Raw genomic sequence first — 24797 nt, 5'->3', positions numbered from 1 at the left:
AAGACGTGATAGCAAATGGTTCAAGGTTGAAATGTCAAGGCCATATGAGAATGTTTTTATCAAGAAAACGTGTCAGATTGTGTAAGTGTTTTGTCACTCTGAACTGGCAGGAGGAAAACAAAAAAAAACTGCTCTGGTTATGTATTGAGGGAAAGCAGACTATCACATTTATAAACATATAACATTCCTGTCTGTGTGTTGTCAGGAACTTGCACTTTGAAGGCCGCCTGCTCCAACTGACCTCCAAATTGTTTGTGCTGCAAGAGAAGAAGAAACGAATCCAGCAAGAATTCACAAGTAACCCCGCCCTTCAGACGTCCACTGTAAGTAACACAGAAGGGGGGGAAATACAATGTAATAAAGAGAGCAGGACCACTTCTTCACTGAGTAGCTCGGAACATCTATTCTAATTTTTCGATATGGAGCCTTTGGGTTGGTGCAGTTGAGATCTAAGCAGGCAAAAACGATGAAAAGTGGAGACAGAAAAAGTCTGTCTGTTATTGTCCCGTGGGTTATTCTAAGAATAGTAGGGGTGTAACGCTACACACAAATTTCAGTTTGGTAGGTACCTCGGTTTAGAGGTCACGGTTCGGTTCATTTTCGATACAATAAGAAAACAACAAAATATACATTTTTTGGTTATTTATTTACCAAATTTGCAAAATCTTCCACCAAAAATATTTTTCTTAGTGGAATATTTGATGTGAAGTAATCAGAACCTTGGATAGGTTAATAATTCATAATAACATTGATTTTGATTCAATATTATGTTTTGAGCAATGACAGTTTGAAAGAAAAAAAAACCCAGCTTTGTTTTATTAGTCAACATTGCAACTTTTTATAAATTACATTTAACCTTTAAGCTTTTTTTTTAGGGATGTCCCGATACAACTTTTTCACTTCCGATACGATACCGATATTGTAGCCTTGAGTATTGGCCGATACCGATATCAATACGATACGATATAGGCACGAATCATACATATATTTATTCCTTATTTTGTTGTGTGGAATGTTAGAAAAGGCTTGATAAAGTGATGTTGCTGTTACTGATGTTGTAGTGTTAAAACAGAAAACAATAGTCAGCAAGAGTAGGTATAGGAAAAACTGACCCATTTATTATTAACCAATTGGTTACATAAATTTTAACCTTCAACATAAGAGTATTACCTCAACAAATCCAATAAAAACAAAATGTTATATTTAAAGTGCAAAATAACCACTATATTTATTCTACAATTTAATAGAATAAATTAAAAATAAATTAGAAGACCCTGAAAAATAACCTAAATAAATCCAATTAAAAAAAAAAATAACGTTTTAAAGTGCGAACAATTCAAGTTCACTTCAGTTATTTTTTTACTGTCAGCAAATGTTGGATAGTATAGTTTTGTCTACACACTGAGGGTGGCCGTATAAACAACTGTAACACTGTTATAAATATGCGCCACACTGAAGAATGACAAACACATTTCGGGAGAACATCCGCACCGTAACACAACATAAACACAACAGAACAAATGCCCAGAACCCCTTGCAGCACTAACTCTTCCGGGACGCTACAATATACACCCCCCGCTATCCCCACCCACCCCAACCCCGCCCACCTCAACCTCCTCATGCTCTCTCAGGGAGAGCATGTCCCAATTTCCAAGCTGCTGTTTTGAGGCATGTTAAAAAAACTTCACAAACGGCTAACAAAGACTTAGAAATTATTCATTATTATTATTATTATTTTTAAAAAATGCACGGGACGAAATGAAATGCTCCCCAGGACGATGGCTTTTAACCATATATATTTTTTTCTTTTTATGTATTTATTCATTTTACATTTTATATTAAATGTCTTGGTTTTTCCTCCCTCTGAAAATCCTATTCAATGTTTAACAAGCCATCCTATAATAATAAAACAGCTATTAATGTAACAATACAATAAAACAAATATATTTAATGATATTTTTTTCATTATTTTAACAATAGGCTTATGTATATTACTTTATATAGATTCTACAAGAAACACAAAACTTAAAAAATAAATGATTTACAATTGCACACACAAGGTTTTGTGCAGCTTCACTCATTGTAAAGGAAGATAATGTGCTTCGTACACCTGCAGGACCGCAAGCAAGGTCGCAGAGAAAATGCGGGCTGGAATTTGAGTGATGTGGGCATTTTCTATATGAACAAGTGGAATGGATTGGATACCGACGCACGAAAGGGGCTCTCTACCTTACGCTACGAAGTGAGGGGAAACTGAGTGAATAATAACAGGTTATATGATTATTTATTTAAACTCATATTTGGGCCACTTTATAATGAATATGTCGGCATTTATTTGTAAAAAAAATCAAAAAAACACCAAATTATTTAGGGGGGCTTAAGAATATTTTAGGGGGGCTTGAGCCCCCCTAAAATAGGCCTAACAACGCCAATGGTACCAACCAACCAAACCAAACTGCGACCTTAAAACTAAGGCACATACAGAACTGTGATTATGGGCTGCCGTTACATCTTTTTCTCAGTAAGTCTCAGACTGAAATCAATCAAATAGACAAACTTGCATTCTATACTTTGCATGATATTCCTCCTAGGAGCAGTTGTATGCTTGTCAGGAGCTTCAGGCCTCCGTTGCTGAGAGTTTGGTCCAGTTCGAGAGGCTCGTGTTTCAAAAGGAGGCACTGAGCGCGCTCCGTAACCTTCTGAGGCAAGACCTGCACAGATATCAGGAAGAAAGTACGAGGCTAACAAGTTTTACAGCAACCATACGCAACCACTTGCACAAGTACGTAATAAATATGCTGTAGTATTGTATTTACAGCTGTCAAATATAATGTGTTATTTCATTAACTATGTTGATTGTTTTGATGTAATTAGAGAATGTGCATCATTGAAACACAAACGTATCTGTTGCAACGTAGTCCAGGGGCAGCATTAAGAACCAAAACAGGAAACAATTGTAACAACAACAAAAAACACGCAACATGAAATAATGGCAGAAACAGACCTCTCCAACCAAAATTGCAATTTGTGGAAACGGAGTCTTTAAAAATGTAAAATTATGTTTTAAATACCTGTAACTCCAGCCAAGAGCCCAAATTTAGAGGAGCTGCAGAGAGACAGACAACTTATATTACGCTGAATAGTAGAGATGTCCGATAATATCGGACTGCCGATATTATCAGCCGATAAATGCTTCAAAATGTAATATCGGAAATTATCGGTATCGGTTTCAAAAAGTACAATTTATGACTTTTTAAAACGCCGCTGTACGGAGTGGTACACGGACGTAGGGAGAAGTACAGAGCAGTTGCGTCTCTCAACCCTCCCGATTTTCCCCGGGAGACTCCCGAATTTCAGTGCCCCTCCCGAAAATCTCCCGGGGCAACCATTCTCCCGATTTCCACCCAGACAACAATATTGGGGGGCGTGCCTTAAAGGCACTGCATTTGCGTGCCGGCCCAGTCACATGATATCTACGGCTTTTACACACACACAATGCAATGCATAATTGGTCAACAGCCATACAGGTCACACTGAGGGTGGCCGTATAAACAACTGTAACACTGTTATAAATATGCGCCACACTGTGAACCCACACCAAACAAGAATGACAAACACATTTCGGGAGAACATCCGCACCGTAACACAACATAAACACAACAGAACAAATGCCCAGAACCCCTTGCAGCACTAACTCTTCCGGAACGCTACAATATACACCCCCCGCTACCCCCCCCCCCCCCCCCCCCCCCGCCCCCAACTCAACCCCTCCCCCCCAACCCCGCCCACCTCAACCTCCTCATGCTCTCTCAGGGAGAGCATGTCCCAATTTCCAAGCTGCTGTTTTGAGGCATGTTAAAAAAAATAATGCACTTTGTGACTTCAATAATAAATATAGCAGTGCCATGTTGGCATTTTTTTTCCATAACTTGAGTTGATTTATTTTGGAAAACCTTGTTACATTGTTTAATGCATCCAGCGGGGCATCACAACAAAATTAGGCATAATAATGTGTTAATTCCACGACTGTGTATATCGGTATCGGTTGATATCGGAATCGGTAATTAAGAGTTGGATATCGGAATATCGGATATCGGCAAAAAAGCCATTATCGGACATCTCTAGTTTTGGGTATTGTTTTTTCCAAAGGCATACATTCGTCTAGACGCATTATTGTGGGTTTCCTCCACGTCATATTCATTACTAAAGTAAAAATCTAATTCCTCTGCCATTTTCAGGTTTTTTTGGAGTCATCAGCTTGAAGCGTCCCTCTTTCTCCGACTCGACAAAAAATCATATTTTTTACTCGTTTAATGTGCCTTATAATCCTGTTTGCCTTTTGTATGAAAATAGACCCTCTCAATGGCAGTGCGCCTGATAAACCGGTGCGCCCTATGGTCTGAAAAATACAGTAACCAGTAATGTTGTAGTGATCCTTTCCGTCAGCAAACTTGATTAGGACTATTATCATGGATCACACTGAAAAATGTGTACGGTTACCGTATTTTTCGGACTATAAGTCTCAGTTTTTTTCATGGTTTGGCCGGGGGTGCGACTTATACTCAGGAGCGACTTATGTGTGAAATTATTAACACATTACCGTAAAATATCAAATAATATTATGTAGCTCATTCACGTAAGAGACTAGACGTATAAGATTTCATGGGATTTAGCGATTAGGAGTGACAGATTGTTTGGTAAACGTATAGCATGTTCTATATGTTATAGTTATTTGAATGACTCTTACCATAATATGTTACGTTAACATACCAGGCACGTTCTCAGTTGGTTATTTATGCCTCATATAACGTACACTTATTCAGCCTGTTGTTCACTATTCTTTATTTATTTTAAATTGCCTTTCAAATGTCTATTCTTGGTGTTGGCTTTTATCAAATAAATTTCCCCCCAAAAATGTGACTTATACTCCAGTGCGACTTATATATGTTTTTCCCTTCTTTATTATGCATTTTCGTCCGGTGCGACTTATACTCCGGAGCGACTTATACTCCGAAAAATACGGTATCTCATTTCGCTACAAAATAATAGCAACAGCTATTAATTAGTATGATGCACTGACCTTCTACACAACTGCAAACATGCAATTTCCTTATTAATGTTATGTTCCTCAAACAGGGTCTTTGTTAGCGATACATCGGTATTCCTTGACAAAGGAAAAGTATATTAAATGAAGGCTCACTTTTTCCCTCAGGTCCAAAGAAGAAGACGACAACCCGAGTGTCCCCAGCATGCAGGAAAAGAATGAGACAGTGCAACAAAGTGACATGGTATAGTGGAAAAACAAAATTGAAAAAAATCTACCATCTATTGTCATCTCTTACATTGACTCAGCTGCATTAAAGGGAAACTTCACTTTTTTCTTGGATTGTTGCCTATCGTTCACAATCATTATGAAAGACATGCACTGCAAAAAGTCAGTGTTCAAAAACAAGAAAAAACAATACAAAAATGAGGGGTATTTTATTTGAACTAAGCTAAATTATCTGCCAATAGAACAAGAACATTTGGCTTGTCAAGACTTTTCCAAAGACTTTCCAAAACCCCAAAATACCTTAAAATAAGTATATTCTCACTAATAAGTGAACTTTTCTTGGTAGAAAAAAAAGAGACCTTTTTGCTAAATATGTTGAAAAATATTCTTAAATTAAGTAAATGCTAGTGCCATTATCTTGACATAATGATATGCGCTCGGCATTACATTTCTTGAAACCAGCAAACTTATACTAAAAACTCATTTATTGTTCTTAATGGAAAGGCCAAAAGGCAACATCTTGTTACTCTCGGAGTCTACGAGCCGCTCAGACAAATCATATGGTCTAAAAATGCATTTTTCCATCGATAACATGACATCATCGCGCATATATACAGCCCGGCCCCCGGCCAAAATATTTTTAATTGTTATTTTGAGGAATTTATCTGAATGTGCATGAACTATTTCTGTTCAAAATTGTTTGAAATGTCACATGTTAAATGTTTAAATATTAACTGTCAGTTTGCTGTACTGTGCCAACTGTACTACTATATGAGTACATATTTTCTATTGTTTCATTGAAATTAAAACAACAAAGTCCATTTGGCTGTCATCGGTTTTAATTATGAGACAATTATGTCAAAATCATGATTTTTTTTTCATGCTTGAAATAAGAAATTATTACTTTAAAAAAGTAGTTTTATACTTGTTAGTGTTGATGACACAGCTTTGCAACAGTTTATATTCTAGTTTCAAGCATGTTTTACTCAATATAGGTCATCAAATCTCAGCAACAAGCTGTAATATCTTACTGAGATAATTTAGGACCAAAACCCTTAAAACAAGTAAAAGACTAACATAAAATTTGCTTAGTGAGAAGAATTATCTTATCAGACAGAAAATAAGCAAATATCACCCTTATTTGAGATATTTAATCTTACTTAGATTTCAGTTTTTGCAGTGTGACGACGGATGGATTTTTAAAATGAATTCTAACTCTAATAAAAGTCCACTTAAAGCACAGCCAATTGGAGGTCCTCTATTTTTGCCCACAAAATCCAATAAGTAACCATTCAAAAAGCACCAGCAATACTCCATTTACATTTTGTGATTTGAATACTGTATTAACCAAGTATTAGTGATATTATTATTATAAGTGCTAACACAGACAAACTATTTACAAACATTATCAACTGGAGAGGCGTTTCCTCGCTTCCTTGCTCCCTGGAAGATTATATGTAGTCCATAAATCATGCATCTCACCTGGACAGAAGAAGTCTGAGGACGTATTCCGACAAGTTGGTTACGCTTTGACAGCCGTTTAGCACCCAGAAAAGGCGAGAACGACACGAAAAAACACCACTTGCATCGTGTATGTACAACCTCAATGGAGTTGTTTGGATGTTTCTTTTAAGGGCTTTATATATTTGTACAGCGGCTCCTATAGGCTCCATTGTAAGCAAACTTTTGATCGCATTTATTTATTATTTAGAATGCAAAAAGAAAAAAAACATTCATTCTGATGTCTCTCATAATAATTGTGAACGATAGGCAAAATCCCCCCAAAAAGTTCACATACCCTTTAACATGCGACTTGTATGTTGTACATGTGACTTTTATGATTTCATTCACCTAACGTGATTGGTTTTTTTAAAGTATTGAGGGTGCAGTCCACCCCGATTTGAAGGTTTTCCACACTCTCACATCGTGCCCATAATGTCGGAGGGATCGATTGATCCATACAGTCCTGGTAAGATGAGGAATTTAGATTCAGGTGACGGAATGTGAGGCACACTTTGTAAACAGTCAGAAAGTCTGTATATATATTTATATATTTATGCATTACATATTCAGCATTTGTGTCACTTCAAATTTGCATCAAATTCACCCTAAGTCAGTAATCATTTACAAATGAGGTAATATGTGATGATAATGCATAGTAAGTATGTATATATACTGTATATATGTATGTATATATATATATATATATATATATATACCCCACTATTTGAGAAGGACTGGTATATTTGTATAGAGGTGTATTTATATGTTTATAGTGGTTAGCGTGTCCGCTCTGAGATCGGTAGGTTGTGAGTCAAACCCCGGCCGAGTCATACCAAAGACTATAAAAATGGGACCCATTACCTCCCTGCTTGGCACTCAGCATCAAGGGCTGGAATTGGGGGTTAAATCACCAAAAATGATTCCCGGGCGCGGCCAACGCTGCTGCTCACTGCTCCCTTCACTTCCCAGGGGGTGATCACGGGTGATGGGTCAAATGCAGAGAATAATTTCGCCACACCGAGTGTGTGTGTGTGTGTGTGTGTGTGTGTGTGTGTGTGTGTGTGTGTGTGTGTGTGTGTGTGTGTGTGTGTGTGTGTGTGTGTGTGTGTGTGTGTGTGTGTGACAATCATGGGTACTTTATTATATATATGTGTGTGTGTGTATGTATATATGTATATGTATGTCTATTTGTGTATAGGTATATATAAGTATATACGTGTATATATGTGCATGTGTATATATGTATATCAATGTACATATATATATATATATATATATATATATATATATACACATATATATGTATATATATATACACATACACATATATATATATATGTATATATATATACACACATATATATATATATATATATATATATATACACATACACATATATATATATATATGTATATATACATATATATATATATATATATATATATATATATATATATATATATATATATATATGTATGTATATGTTAGGTCAGGAAAAAACACAGAGGCTATTTCGTCCCTACAAGCCTGTTTCGCAGGTTTCCCTGCTCTTCAGGGGGAAATCCCGAAAGTTATAGACTAAGAACAATCAAACAATAGCTACTAAATAAATCAGAAGTTACTCACAAGTTTCTCAATAATTGAGTTTTTTTTTCACCGAATGCTTACTTACTCGAGTAATTATTTGGATGTCTACTTTTAACTTTTGAGTCGTATTACTCTAAAGCAGACCTGAGCAAATTAACCCTTGTGCAACGTTCATATTGTTGTTACTCAGCCAGCGTTTGGAAAATTTCTCTGCCAGTTTCTGCATCCCACAGGGATTCTTCTTTGCTTTGCAAGGTTGTCTGTCAACACTGTCTGCTCTCATTTTCTCGCACATTTGACCCTCTGATGTTGCCTCTGTGTACCTACACTCTGTCCTCCTCCTGTCTAGACCTGCTGTGTGTGTGTGTGTGTGGGGGGGGGGTATGGCTGAGTGTGTGTGTGTGTGTGTGTGTGTGTGTGTGTGTGTGTGTGTGTGTGTGGTACACAAAACATCAATTTCCACACTGCTATTAGCCCCGGGTCCAGTGGACCCGGACATCTTATATGTAATATAAATGTGTAGGGGGGGTGTATGGTGTGTGGTCATTAAATATGTATTCTGATATATGTTCTTCACAGAAAATGGCCAAAGTCACTGAGTCTCAGTTTGAAAAAATAATTACCGTATTTTTCGGACTATAAGTCGCAGTTTTTTTGGCGGGCTTCCAGTGCGACGTATATATGTTTTTTTCTTTCTTTATTATGCACTTTTGGCAGGTGTGACTTATACTCCGAAAATTACAGTAATTGTATCATTTTTCTTTTAAAGGGGAACATTATCACAATTTCAGAAGGGTTAAAACCATTAAAAATCAGTTCCCAGTGGCTTATTTTATTTTTCGAAGTTTTTTTCAAAATTTTACCCATCACGCAATATCCCTAAAAAAAGCTTCAAAGTGCCTGATTTTAACCATCGTTATTTACACCCGTCCATTTTCCTGTGACGTCACATAGTGATGCCAACTCAAACAAACATGGCGCATAGAACAGCAAGCTATAGCGACATTAGCTCGGATTCAGACTCGGATTTCAGCGGCTTAAGCGATTCAACAGATTACGCATGTATTGAAACGGATGGTTGTAGTGTGGAGGCAGGTAGCGAAAACGAAATTGAAGAAGAAACTGAAGCTATTGAGCCATATTGGTTTGAACCGTATGCAAGCGAAACCGACGAAAACGACACGGGAGAAAGCGAGGACGAATTCGGCGATTGCCTTCTAACCAACGATTGGTATGTGTTTGTTTGGCATTAAAGGAAACTAACAACTATGAACTAGGTTTACAGCATATGAAATACATTTGGCAACAACATGCACTTCGAGAGTGCAGACAGCCCAGTTTTCATCAATTAATATATTCTGTAGACATACCCTCATCCGCTCTCTTTTCCTGAAAGCTGATCTGTCCAGTTTTGGAGTTGATGTCAGCAGGCCAGGGAAGCTAGGGTCGATATTCTTCTCTTGATCATCTTCGGTGGCATAAGGGACGGTGTGAGCCAAGACATCCAGGGGGTTTAGCTCGCTCGTCTGCAGGAACAAACTACTGCCATTGCTTGCCGTGCTACCGAGGTCCTTTGTCCCTGAATTGCTCACACACTCCGGCAGATTCAATGGGGGTCTGGCGGCAGATTTCTTTGACTTTATCGTTGGAAATGCATCTGCTTTGAGTGTCGCAGGATATCCACACATTCTTGCCATCTCTGTCGTAGCATAGTTTTCGTCGGTAAAGTGTGCGGAACAAATGTCCAATTTCTTGCCACTTTCGCATCTTTGGGCCACTGGTGCAACTTGAATCCGTCCCTGTTTGTGTTGTTACACCCTCTGACAACACACCGGCGAGGCATGATGGCTCCAAGGTACGGAAAACAGTCGAAAAAACGGAAAATAACAGAGCTGATTTGACTCGGTGTTTGAGAAAATGGCGGATTGCTTCCCGATGTGACATCACGTTGTGACGTCATCGCTCTGAGAGCGAATAATAGAAAGGCGTTTAATTCGCCAAAATTCACTCATTTAGAGTTCGGAAATCGGTTAAAAAAATATATGGTCTTTTTTCTGCAACATCAAGGTATATATTGACGCTTACATAGGTCTGGTGATAATGTTCCCCTTTAATAAAAAATGAAAACGGGTCCCACAGACCTGAATACCTCACAAGGGATCGAGAGGGGGTGTGACGTTCATATGTTGTCAATATTCAGGGTTTTATCGTTCATAGTTAATATTGTAAAACCCACGTTCTTTATTTTCATGGGTGTCTCATTTAGTAAAAAAAAAGGTTAATTCCATTTTGTTTTTTAAAGCGGTCTGTCATAACGTTTTTAGCATTCAATCAGACTTTATTGTGAGGTTTTGTATTAGTGTTCCTAAAAATCCGATATACCGGCCCCCAGACACCACATTATTTTCTCTAAATTTGGCCTCTTGAGTCAAAATAATTGCCCAGGCCTGCTCTAAAGTAACAGTAATCTTACTTGAATACAATTGTAGCTACTCTGCCTAATATATATATATATATATATATATATATATATATATATATATATATATATATAGCCCTATGTATTCCCATAAAACCCAGCCTAATTACAGCAATGTCAAAATAAAAATATTTTACTGCGTACCTGTTTGTTAGGATTGGAGTTAGGTGTGTTTATGTGTGTGTGTGCGTATGCATGTTTGTGTATGCATGTTTGTGTGTGTGTGTGTGTGTTTCTGGCATCAGTCCAGCTGTTGTCAGTCTTCCTCAGACAGTGGAGTAGATATACAGCAAACATCTGTCAGCTCATCTGGCTGTGTCTGTCTCCCACAAACACACACAAACTTTTAGCATCCTTCCCCTGGAAAAAAAACCAACAGCTAATAGACTGACACAGTCGTGACAGGTAGCGATGGGGAAAGCAACCTGGTTTTGGAGTCTTATTATAACGGGAAAGCTGTCAAAGTGTCATTAGCGTTTAAGAGGAGAAGCTTAAACACATACAGCAGACACGCCGGCTGCCAACACACTGACTACTGCAGACACGCACCAGAAAAAATATGTCTAAATGAGATAAAAGAGGGTGGATAACATGTGTAGTTTGTTTTAACATGTAACTCAGACCTGGGCAAATTAAGGCTTTTCAATGTGGCCCACCGGACATTTCCGAATAATTTTTTTTTCGATCTTTAAGATGGAAACTGTAGCTGCCATTATGATGCGCAGTGATGTTTTCTAATGACCGTAAGTCTTGAACTATAAAAAGTATTTCAATGGTTGGAATCTGCACTTTTGCATGATATACTAGTTACTATGGTACTCTAAGGCCCCGTTTACACTAAGGTTATCCAGGGTAAATCCCACCTAACCTTATCCGTGTCCACACACAACAATGCCACCGTTTAAGACCCCCCACCGTCCCACCGAATACGCATGCGAGAGGGGGGGGGCAGATTCGGTGACCACAGATGAGGCGCTAGAGACGGAATTCAATTTGGACTCAATATATTGAGGTGAGTCGCCCGGACATTGTACCCTTCTACAATCTCCAGCATGCTTGCATGCCTCCTTCTTTTATTTTTGACCCTCCCCGACCACATGGCCACGGCTGTTTCCAAAGGACAAAGGTCGCAAAAAGTTCACAGCAAAGGTCGTAAACAATTCACAGTAAAGGTCAGTTCAAAAAGAGTTCGTAAAATAGTTCAAAAAGAGTTCGTCTGGAAATTGGGCAGATCCTGTCATCTCTCCGCTTTGAAGTCCTTGGGCCAGAACAACATCTTTCTTTTGATTACCATACATGAGAGAAAACAGAAAACCCTTCATGTGGCTCTCCCCCTTACACAGTGGAGTTTTACGAGTCTTACTATTGGTAGGCCTCAAAGACAGCCCCTGTCTTTTTGCCTGGAACTCGTTTCAACACAAAGTTTTTTGTGATAACTTACAAACAATTATTCTAACACCTAGATTTTGAGTCTGCGACATACATGGCGGACAATAACTGATACAGTCTGCTTTGCCAGTCCAAAAGCATTCGCTGTTTTCCGTAGTTTCCCCTCGACGGCCAGGTAATTCAAAGCACAGTCAAAGCACCTTTTTTTATCACATCCACGGTAGCCCGCATTCTCGTTGACTCTCCTTCGACAAATCGAAGAAGTTTTCGGTAAGTAGAATCACAGCTGACCTGGACATCCGAAAGTTCTCTTGCCGTCTGAGAAGTGTTGTATCCCAAATAGCTGCAATCGCTTTCTCTTAAGATATTCATGTGCGATTTCCACAAGCGTCTGTACAGACGGAAGGAGCAACGCGGGCATGTCTGGATGACTCGCCTCCATATTTCCAGTGGTTAGCTCCGAGTTACGAAACCGCTTAATTATGAAGCTGGCTGTGGCGCATTCTTTCTGACGTCACTTCCGGTGTGGGGTGTGGTCTTTCTGGCGTCACTTCCTCTCCGAACTCAGTTTGTAAACAATCAATGAGTCCATACAAAGCTAAGAGCCGGAGATTCTAGAAATACACGCCGCACTTACCCGTGTAAAAAATTGTCCAAGGAGGGGGACCTTAAACGGTGGTTTAGTGTGGCTGAAACGGGGCTTAGGCTAAATAATTATTTGTTTAATGGGTTATCCGGCTTAGCGTAGACATAGCCTAAGTCACAGCAGCTCAGACGAGGTACCAAGCAGTGTGGGTGGGGAGCGTTTCCACAGAGTGTTTCCAAAGCGGCCAGCTTGAAATGCGGGTGTCAGGGACAGACGAGGAAAGAGATTTTTACATCAAAGTTCTAAAGCTTAGTGATACATCAGATATATCAGATTGAAGGTGGGGTTTTTTTACCCTTTGCATTCATATTTCGCTGTCTTTGTTGCGTTTCGCTTGATTGTAAAATATGTGGATGGAGAGGGGGTGTGACGTTCATATGTTGTCAATATTCAGTGTGTTATCGTTCATAGTTAATATTGTAAATCCCACTTTATTTTCATGTATTCTGGGTGTCTCATTCAGTAAAAAAAAATTAAATTCCATTCCATTTTCTAATGCGGTCTGTCATAACGTTTTTAGTATTCAATCAGACATTATTGTGAGGTTTTGTATTAGTGTTCATAAAAATAGATATACCGGCCCCCAGACAAATTTTTTTCTCTAAATTTGGCACTCCGAGTCAAAATAATTGCCCAGGCCTGCCTTAATGGTTTTATTTCAAATTTGTGGGACTTATGTAGATACTAAATACACAAAAAAAGGTATCGATAGGTAAGAAAAGTTTGGTTTTGCATAATAGGTCCCTTATTCCCCAAAGGGTTGAATTTCAGGATTTGGAGAGTATCTATTAAGTAAGCAGAGTCATCTCTTTCCTGACCAACTCGAAAAAAAATGTCTCTCCTGAGTTTCTCTCTAAAGTACCAAGCCATGTTTTGCTTGGAAGTCAAATACTTATTTTCACTTATTCAAATAGAAATGAATTATTCACCATTTCTTCTAGATTTTTGGTAGATATTGTCGATTTTGTAGTCTGTTAATTAAACCTACCAAACATTCTGGACTCTTCGTATCATTGTGAGGGGGTAAAATGACAACATCAGCAGTAGAGCAAATAAGTATTTCTCCATGTAGGTCATAGTGCATCTTTCCAGCTTTTCAGCAAATCAAGTAGTGAGTTGGTGGATATATGAAATGTGCGTAGGTGGTTTTTTTTTTACCCTTTGCGTTCATATTTTGCTGTGTTTGTTGCATTTTTGTTGGGTTTGGCCTGATTGTAAAATGTGTCGATCGAGAGGGGGTGTTGTCAATATTCAGTGTTTTATCGTTCATAGTTAATATTGTAAATAACTCATTCTTTATTTTCATGTACATTCTGGGTGTCTCTTTCAGTGAAAAAAAATTAAATTCCATTCCGTTTTTTTAAGGCGGTCCGTCATAACATTTTTAGCATTTAGTTTTTGTATTAGTGTTCCTAAAAATAGATATACCGGCCCCCAGACACTTTTTTTTCCCTCTAAATTTGGCACCCCGAGGCAAAATAATTGCCCAGGCCTGATGTAACTACCGTATTTTTCGGAGTATAAGTCGCTCCGGAGTATAAGTCTCACCGGCCGGAAATGCATAATAAAGAAGGAAAAAAACATATATAAGTTGCATTTTTTGGGGGAAATTTATTTGATAAAAGCCAACACCAAGAATAGACATTTGAAAGGCAATTTAAAATAAATAAAGAATAGTGAACAACAGGCTGAATAAGTGTACGTTATATGAGGCATAAATAACCAACTGAGAACGTGCCTGGTATGTTAACGTAACATATTATGGTAAGAGTCATTCAAATAACTATAACATATAGAACATGCTATACATTTACCAAACAATCTGCCACTCCTAATCGCTAAATCCCATGAAATCTTATACGTCTAGTCTCTTACGTGAATGAGATAAATAATAATATTTGATATTTTACGGTAATGTGTTCATAATTTCACACATAAGTCGCTCCTGAGTATAAGTCGCACCCCCAAACTATGAAAAAAACTGTGACTTATAGTCCGAAAAATACGGTACTTTTAGTCTTCTCTGGATTCTGATTGGCCGAAATGACAGTTTTTATTTGGACAGAGTTGTTTTTTAAACTACATATGTGTGGATAGATATATTATTCAAAACAATAGTGGAGGAAATGTTATGCATTTTTTCATGTGAACATAGCCTTAAATATGTTAAAACCAATCCAATTGATATATTTAAGTTATCTAAACAGAAGATTGAAACCTTGATGTAAATTAGTGTAATTTTTAAAAATATATAACATTTATGAAGAATGTTTTAATTTCTTTAAAGGGGAACATTATCACCAGACCTATGTAAGCATAAATATATACCTTGATGTTGCAGAAAAAAGACCATATATTTTTTTAACCGATTTCCGAACTCTAAATCGGTGAATTTTGGTGAATTAAACGCCTTTCTATTATTCGCTCTCTGAGCGATGACGTCACGTTGTGACGTCACATCGGAAAGCAATCCGCCATTTTCTCAAACACATTACAAACACCGAATCAAATCAGCTCTGTTATTTTCCGTTTTTTCGACTGTTTTCCGTACCTTGGAGACATCATGCCTCGTCGGTGTGTTGTCGGAGGGTGTAACAACACAAACAGGGACGGATTCAAGTTGCACCAGTGGCCCAAAGATGCGAAAGTGGCAAGAAATTGGACGAAATTTGTTCAAAATACGAGGGTGTGGGGAAAGCTGACGAAAATGGTCAGTCGTTTGTTCCGCACACTTTACCGACGGAAGCTATGCTACGACAGAGATGGCAAGAATGTGTGGATATCCTGCGACACTCAAAGCAGATGCATTTCCAACGATAAAGTCAAAGAAATCTGCCGCCAGACCCCCATTGAATCTGCCGGAGTGTGTGAGCTATTTAGGGACAAAGGTCCTCGGTAGCATGGCAAGCAATGGCGGCAGTTTGTTCCCGCAGACGAGCGAGCTAAACCCCCTGGATGTCTTGGCTCACACCACTTCTACCGTCCCTTATGCCACCGAAGATGATCAAGAGAAGATTATCGACCCTAGCTTCCCTGGCCTGCTGACATCAACTCCAAAACTGGACAGATCAGCTTTCAGGAAAAGAGAGTGGATGAGGGTATGTCTACAGAATATATTAATTGATGAAAACTTTATTCATTACTTACGGTTTTATGTAAATGATTATACATAAACTGTGTTTACCAATAATTTAGCTTAAAAACATTACAACACTTAAAAACAAACACATACCAATCGTTGATTAGAAGGCGGTCGCCGAATTCGTCCTCGTTTTCTCCCGTGTCGCTGGCTGTCGTGTCGTTTTCGTCGGTTTCGTTGCATACGGTTCAAACCGATATGGCTCAATAGCTTCAGTTTCTTCTTCAATTTCGCTTAAGCCGCTGAAATCCGAGTCTGAATCCGAGCTAATGTCGCTATACCTTGCTGTTCTATCCGCCACGTTTGTTTGTATTGTCATCACTTTGTGACGTCACAAGAAAATGGACGGGTGTATATAACGATGGTTAAAATCAGGCACTTTGAAGCTTTTTTTAGGGATATTGCGTGATGGGTAAAATTTTGAAAAAAACGTAAAAAAATAAAATAAGCCACTGGGAACTGATTTTTAATGGTTTTAACCCTTCTGAAATTGTGATAATGTTCCCCTTTAAGTATGCCAAGGGTCAAAAACAAAAAGTCTACCATATTTTTTGGAGTATAAGTCGCACTGGAGTATAAGTCGCACCTGCTGAAAATGCATAATAAAGAAGGAAAAAAACATTAGGCAACTTTCATAAACTATGAAAAAAACTGCGACTTATAGTCCGAAAAATACGGTATGTGCCAAAATGGCTCCTAGGCTACACTGATTATAATTATTCACATATATTTCCTACTAGACTTTTAGTTCAAGGAAATGCTCTGTGGTCTGTCCTGTTTTTTTTTTTGGTTTTTTTTTAATTCCAAAATAATTTTCTCATAAAGCAAAGTGCAAACGTGTTCATGCTGTTCAGTTAAGGGGATTCAAACGTGCAGTCTCACGCTCGACTCCACTAATCATAGATAAACCTAAAAGAGATTTCATAACCTTTTCATCAGATTATTTGGGGTTAATCTGTCCAAAAGTGAGAGCTGAGATGATTAGAGAAAATCATTATATATTTAGATGTCATTTTATTAACGGTTTAGAAATGTCATGGATACATATATAAATATACCCACTTATGTTAGAGCACATGTGGACGACACAACCCAGATAAAATACCCAAAATAATGCAACTTTAATATTGGCTTGTATAGTAATACAATATTTAAGGGAAGTGTCTTTCTTTAGAAGTGTTTTTAAATGAAGGAATCCTTTTTTTTAAGGTTGGATATAGTTTTGGATTAGCTGCAAATAATTAATTTACGGCGTCCTCTGCAGTGGACATGTGTTGATGCCCCTAAGGGGCTGTATTGTTTTTTTCTGAAAAAATGTCATGCTGACAAAAGAAATGTCCACTGCAGATGATATTAATAACTGATTGACAAGAACATCTGCTCTGTTTTAACATAACAAGAGAATTAAGATTTTTTTAGTTTTTTTTATATTATATGTATCATTTTTGCAAATGTCCTTGTAATTATTAGGAATAATCACTACCACTGAGCTGTTTAACATCCTTTTTTAGGCTATCACTTACTAAAATGTAAATACATTTAGGTTCATATTTAGGATTTTCACATGGGATGAAGCTATAGCCAGGATTTAACAGGATTTTATTTTAATGCAATACTAATTTTTGCGATAAATACTGTCTTATTAAATAAACAGATGAATAGTCAAGATTGTAATATACACTTTTTATTTTTCTTTTATAGAGTGAGTGATTGGAGCACATACCGTATTTTTCGGAGTATAAGTCGCACCCGCCGAAAATGCATAATAAAAAAGGAAAAAATATATATATAAGTCGCACTGGAGCCCGGCCAAACTATGAAAAAAATTGCGACTTATAGTCCGAAAAATACGGTACTTGTTGGTCACCAAAAACATTCACGAAGTTTGGTTCTTTTATGAATTTATTATGGGTCTACTGAAAATGTGACCAAATCTGCTGGGTCAAAAGTATACATACAGCAATGTTAATATTTGGTTACATGTCCCTTGGCAAGTTTCACTGCAATAAGGCGCTTTTGGTAGCCATCCACAAGCTTCTGGTTGAATTTCTGACCACTCCTCTTGACAAAATTGGTGCAGTTCAGCTAAATGTGTTGGTTTTCTGACATGGACTTGTTTCTTCAGCATTGTCCACACGTTTAAGTCAGGATTTTTGGAAGGCCATTGTAAAACCTTCATTCTAGCCTGATTTAGCCATTCCTTTACCACTTTTGACGTGTGTTTGGGGTCATTGTCCAGTTGGAACACCCAACTGCACCCAAGACCCAACTTCCGGGCTGATGATTTTAGGTTGTCCTGAAGAATTTGGAGGTAATCCTCCTTTTAAAGGGGAATTTTCAGAAGGGTTAAAACCATTAAAAATCAGTTCCCAGTGGCTTATTTTATTTTTTGAAGTTTTTTTCAATATTTTACCCATCACGCAATATCCCTAAAAAAAGCTTCAAAGTGCCTGATTTTAACCATCGTTATATACACCCGTCCATTTTCCTGTGACGTCACATAGTGATGCCGATAGAAACAAACATGGCTGCTAGAACAGCAAGGTATAGCGACATTAGCTCGGATTCAGACTCGGATTTCAGCGGCTTAAGCGATTCAACAGATTACGAATGTATTGAAACGGATGGTTGTAGTGTGGAGGCAGGTAGCGAAAACAAAATTGAAGAAGAAACTGAAGCTATTGAGCCATATCGGTTTGAACCGTATGCAAGCGAAACCGACGAAAACGACACGACAGCCAGCGACACGGGAGAAAGCGAGGACAAATTCGGCGATCGCCTTCTAACCAACGATTGGTATGTTTGTTTGGCATTAAAGGAAACTAACAACTATGAACTAGGTTTACAGCATATGAAATACATTTGGCAACAACATGCACTTTGAGAGTGCAGACAGCCCAATTTTCATCAATTAATATATTCTGTAGACATACCCTCATCCGCGCTCTTTTCCTGAAAGCTGATCTGTCCAGTTTTGGAGTTGATGTCAGCAGGCCAGGGAAGCTAGGGTCGATATTCTTCTCTTGATCATCTTCGGTGGCATAAGGGATGGTGTGAGCCAAGACATCCAGGGGATTTAGCTCGCTCGTCTGCGGGAACAAACTGCCGCCATTGCTTGCCGTGCTACCGAGGTCCTTTGTCCCTAAATTGCTCACACACTCCGGCAGATTCAATGGGGGTCTGGCGGCAGATTTCTTTGACTTTACCGTTGGAAATGCATCTGCTTTGAGTGTCGTAGGATATCCACACATTCTTGCCATCTCTGTCGTAGCATGTCGGTAAAGTGTGCGGAACAAACGTCCAATTTCTTGCCACTTTCGCATCTTTGGGCCACTGGTGCAACTTGAATCCGTCCCTGTTCGTGTTGTTACACCCTCCGACAACACACCGACGAGGCATGATGTCTCCAAGGTACGGAAAACAGTCGAAAAAACAGAAAATAACAGAGCTGATTTGACTCGGTGTTTGAGAAAATGGCGGATTGCTCCCCGATGTGACATCATCGCTCCGAGAGCGAATATTAGAAAGGCGTTTAATTTGCCAAAATTCACCCACTTAGAGTTCGGAAATCGGTTAAAAAAATATATGGTCTTTTTTCTGCAACATCAGGGTATATATTGACGCTTACATAGGTCTGGTGATAATGTTCCCCTTTAAAAGGAAGAATATAAGGAAAGAAACCTAAGAAAACTTGTTTTTGAAATATGAATTAAATAAATAAAGAAAAACATAATCCCCCTAAACTAGTTTATAAAAGGAAAAATAATTGAAAAAAAAACAACAATTGTTTTGAGTTGGACTAGATTTTGATCAACAAAGCCATCAGGTGGCCACAAACACCCAAATAATGAAAGATTGAAGTTGATCAAATGTAGTTAGTAGCTAAAAAAAAAAAAGGTATTCTATTGTCTTTATAATTCATCTAATTGTGGTTGCTTGGTAAACAAAGCCAGCAATCAAAAGAAAATCTCTGCAAACATATCCACGGCTTTCTGCGCCGAATCAGCCTTTCTCCAATATAATCACGGCTGGTAGGACATGAGGACGAGAGCGTGGAGTCAACAGGACACACCGCCAGTTCAAACAGTAAACTTACTCAGGGATTCTTCACAGCTTGGGTGATGCATTGTGGCTGTGACTGCATTATAGTGTTTTTGTACTCTATGCATTAAAGGAAATTACTTAAAGTCACTTTTTTACATCCAACATGATGCGAATAGAAGTTCTGCCAAGGCGAAAGATGATAAACAGTGGATAAAAAAGCGCCAACACAAGCACGTTCACATCCACCAGACATGGGGATTGGACTGGCTGGGTTGGGTATGTGTTGTCCACATCAGTGGGTTCCACATGGAACTTGCGTAAGCTGCAGTGGACATTTGTTTTACGTAACATAACTTGGGTTCGGATAGGATAGGGTAGGTCTTTATTGTCATTGCAACAAGTACAACGAAACTATGTTTTCTACACAAACCCGTTCAAGATTAGAAAAACAAACAGTGTATAGGATTACAGAACGAGGCGCCCCGTAAAAGGTGGGAAAAAGGTAAAATGCTGGGGAAGAAGATGAATAAAAAAAATACAATCTAGACTGGGCTCCTAAGGGGGAATGACTGAGCATTTCATGGAATCGACTTTTATACCCAATCATAGCACCCACCTGTTCCCCATTCGCCTGTTCACCTGTGGAATGTTCCAAATAAAAGTGTTTCATGAGCATTCCTCAACTTTATCAGTATTTATTGCCATCTTTCCCAACTTCTTTGTCACGTGTTGCTGGCATCAAATTCTAAAGTTAATGATTATTTGCAAAAAAAAAAAAATCAAATATGTTGTCTTTGTAGCATATTCAACTGAATATGGGTTGATAATGATTTGCAAATCATTGTATTCCGTTTATATTTACATCTAACACAATTTCCCAACTCATATGGAAACGGGGTTTGTACAACACGACGACTTTCAGCTCCAGCATAATTGTAAAAGCCACAACAAATACAAACTGTACAACACAATAACTGAGCGATAGCGGGTGCTTGCTTTCAAGGGTGAGAATAATAACATTAAAATCAACCACTTCAATCTAATCCCTCTTCATCCTGTAAACATGTTAATACTTTAGTGAGCTGCAGTGATCCCAAAGCCCGGATATCCTTCACCCTCCCCTTCAGTCCTCCCAGGGCTTGCACCCAGCGTCGACTCCCCGTCCCACAGGGAGTCGGGCAGGCTTGGCCCTGGATTAAGGCCACGCGGTGCTTTGGCCCCCAAATCCACCAAGTTAAACCAATGCACGCCTGCCACTTAATTTATTTTAGTGACACTGGCCTCGTTGACATGATTGGTAATTAATGTTGGATTTAGTCAAGTGGCTGATTGGCAAACAATGAAAAATGTCACCATCTTCATTTATTCCCGCCTCTTCTGTGTTATTACGGGACTTTGGAGTCTACCTCTTTTATCTAATTATTTCTATGAGAGACAGCCGGGTGTTTGTTTGGCTGGGAGATTTTTCAGATGAGCAAGCAGATGTTGCAGTTTCTCAAGAGGGATTTATGTCAGAATTAGCGCTCGCACACACACGCACAGTCGCACACACACTGTAGGCTTTGTCAATGATGTACTTTTTAAACAAACAGCAGAAAAAAATGCGGATAAAAGTTCCAGTTGGAAAAATGTATTACTTCCTTGTAGGGCTGGGCGATATATCGCGGGTTTGTCTCTGTGCGATATAGAAAATGACTATATCATGATATTCGAATATGCGTTCTCACGCAGTTGCTTTTAGCTGCGGGCATTAAACTACAGGCTCTACTCGCTCTTTCCTGTGTCTCCTTCTCACAGACAGCAAGCGCACCTTCTTACACGCGTCACATACTGTCACATCATACGTCACATACGTATACGCCCTCTCCCAGCAGAGAGGTAGCAGCATGGCTAACATTAGCTGTGATGCTAGCGGTAATACAAGCGAAAGAAGGTGCGAATCTGGTAACAAATGAAGGAATAATTAATTCCCCCCAAAAACAGCAGTCTGGCGGTGGTTTGGCTTCAAGTGGGAATATGTCGAACACGTAATTTGTCAAGTGTGGGGCGAAAGCTTTGCTATAAAAAGTAGCATTACTGCTAATATCAATCAATCAATGTTTATTTATATTTAAAAGTCACCTGTTAAAGTTAAAGTACCAATGATTGTCACATACACACTAGCTAGAGAATGAACAGTGCTTACTCCGCACGTCAATATCTCCGTTTGGTGCCACACGCCCACACCATCAAAATGCCGACGCAAACATTTCCAGATCAACACCGTATGAAAAAAATAGTGGTTTTTTTAGTTGTGATTTCCTTCTCTGCATGAAAGTTTAAAAGTAGCATATATTAATGCAGTATGAAGAAGAATGTTTTAATGTAGACACATAGAATCATCATACTGCTGTGATTGTATCCATCAAGTGTTCATTCAAAGCTAAGGCAAAATATCGAGATATATATCGTGTATCGCGATATGGCCTTAAAATATCGCAATATTTAAAAAAAAAAAAGGCCATATCGCCCAGCCCTACTTCCTTGTCTTGTCTAAAATGTTGAACACAAGGTGTTCCAGGATGCTGGCTGGAATTAGCAACCCAGAGTAGATTTGGAAAAATCACAAAAAGTTGTGTTGCGGCTCCATGTTATTGTGTTGTGCAGTTTGTGTTTGTTGTGGCTTTTGCAATTGTGCTGTAGCGGAAAGTTGTCGTGTTTGTAATTTACGATGTCGTCTTGTCGTGTTTGCATTTTGTGACCTTTCTCAGCCACCGTAGCTATCCTTCATTTTTGTTTTTGATGACGCCACAGATGGGCGTTTAACGTCCTTATCATTAAGAGTGTTAAAGTCTGCCGTTCTTAAAGGGGAACATTATCACAATTTCAGAAGGGTTAAAACCATTAAAAATCAGTTCCCAGTGGCTTATTTTATTTTTCAAAGTTTTTTTCAAAATTCTACCCATCACGCAATATCCCTAAAAAAAGCTTCAAAGTGCCTGATTTTAACCATCGTTATATACACCCGTCCATTTTCCTGTGACGTCACATAGTGATGCCAACACAAACAAACATGGCGGATAGAACAGCAAGCTACAGCGACATTAGCTCGGATTCAGACTCGGATTTCAGCGGTTTAAGCGATTTAACAGATTACGCATGTATTGAAACGGATGGTTGTAGTGTGGAGGCAGGTAGCGAAAACGAAATTGAAGAAGAAACTGAAGCTATTGAGCCATATCGGTTTGAACCGTATGCAAGCGAAACCGACGAAAACGACACGACAGCCAGCGACACGGGAGAAAGCGAGGACGAATTCGGCGATCGCCTTCTAACCAACGATTGGTATGTGTTTGTTTGGCATTAAAGGAAACTAACAACTATGAACTAGGTTTACAGCATATGAAATACATTTGGCAACAACATGCACTTTGAGAGTGCAGACAGCCCTGAAATGGGCTGTCTGCATTTAAATGTTTTTAAGCTAAATTATTGGTAAACACAGTTTTTGTATAATAATTTACGTAAAACCGCGAGTAATGAATAAAGTATTCATCAATTAATATATTCTGTAGACATACCCTCATCCGCTCTCTTTTCTTGAAAGCTGATCTGTCCAGTTTTGGAGTTGATGTCAGCATCTGCTTTGCAGGATATCCACACATTCTTGCCTTCTCTGTCGTAGCATAGCTTTCGTCGGTAAAGTGTGCGGAACAAACGACTGACCATTTCGTCGGCTTTCCCCACAGCCTCGTATTTTGAACAAATTTCGTCCAATTTCTTGCCACTTTTGCATCTTTGGTCCACTGGTGCTACTTGAATCCGTCCCTGTTTGTGTTGTTACACCCTCCGACAACACACCGACGAAAGTGAGAAAATGGCGGATTGCTTCCCGATGTGACGTCACGTTGTGACGTGATCGCTCCGAGAGCGAATAATAGAAAGGCGTTTAATTCGCCAAAATTCACCCATTTAGAGTTCGGAAATCGGTTAAAAAAATATATGGTCTTTTTTCTGCAACATCAAGGTATATATTGACGCTTACATAGGTCTGGTGATAATGTTTTCTTTTAAATCAAATGTTTTCCTTTTTCTAATATCGATAAAATCGTTCGATTTCCTTTCAAAACGATGTTGGGTCGATACTAGGGCTGCAACAACTAATCGATTAAAATCGATTATAAAAATAGTTGGCGATTAATTTAGTAATCGTTTCCTTGGATCTATGCTATGCGCATGCGCAGAGGCTAGGTTTTTTTTTGTTGTTGTTTTTTAACCTTTATTTATAATTTGCAACATTTACAAACAGCTGAGAAACAATAATCAAAATAATAGGGGTGTAACGGTACGTGTATTTGTATCGAACCGTTTCGGTACGGGGGTTTCGTTTCGGTGCGGAAGTGTACCAAACGAGTTTCACACGGACATATTAAGTAGCGTACTGCACGTTGTGTAAACAATACTCAAAATGCCGGACATTTGAGGCATTTATGAAACTCCGCAAAAGAGGACATGTCCGGTGAAAAGAGGACGTATGGTCAGTCTATCCTAGCCCGTTAGCTGCTCGCAAAAGAGGACTAGCAGCGATGGGTTTCACCGAACGTGAAACCGATCGCTGCTAGCATGCTAGCCGGGCTAGGTCCTGACCATACGTCCTCTTTTCACCGGACATGTCCTCTTTTGCGGGGCTGTTGGGCGGTGTTTCTTAAATGCCTCAAATGTCCGGCATTTTGAGTTAGGGTTGCGTGTATTTTCAAT

At 38.7% G+C, this 24797-nt stretch overlaps 1 protein-coding gene across 1 annotated transcript in view; it reads left to right on the top strand.

Annotated features, from left to right (window-relative positions):
- Positions 1–24797, top strand: part of LOC133619652 (uncharacterized) — a 195519-nt gene that overhangs the window by 112586 nt on the left and 58136 nt on the right. Inside the window, exons 3-5 of the mRNA XM_061980822.2 lie at positions 206–323; positions 2592–2782; positions 5213–5288. Of these exons, the coding sequence (XP_061836806.2) occupies positions 206–323; positions 2592–2782; positions 5213–5288 (385 nt within the window). The remainder of the gene's footprint in view (positions 1–205; positions 324–2591; positions 2783–5212; positions 5289–24797) is intronic.

The sequence above is a fragment of the Nerophis lumbriciformis genome, linkage group LG20 (assembly GCF_033978685.3).
Source record: "Nerophis lumbriciformis linkage group LG20, RoL_Nlum_v2.1, whole genome shotgun sequence".
Classification (NCBI taxonomy): domain Eukaryota; kingdom Metazoa; phylum Chordata; class Actinopteri; order Syngnathiformes; family Syngnathidae; genus Nerophis; species Nerophis lumbriciformis.
The sequence above is the reverse complement of the archived record's forward strand: the minus strand, read 5'-3'. Positions and strand labels throughout refer to the sequence as shown.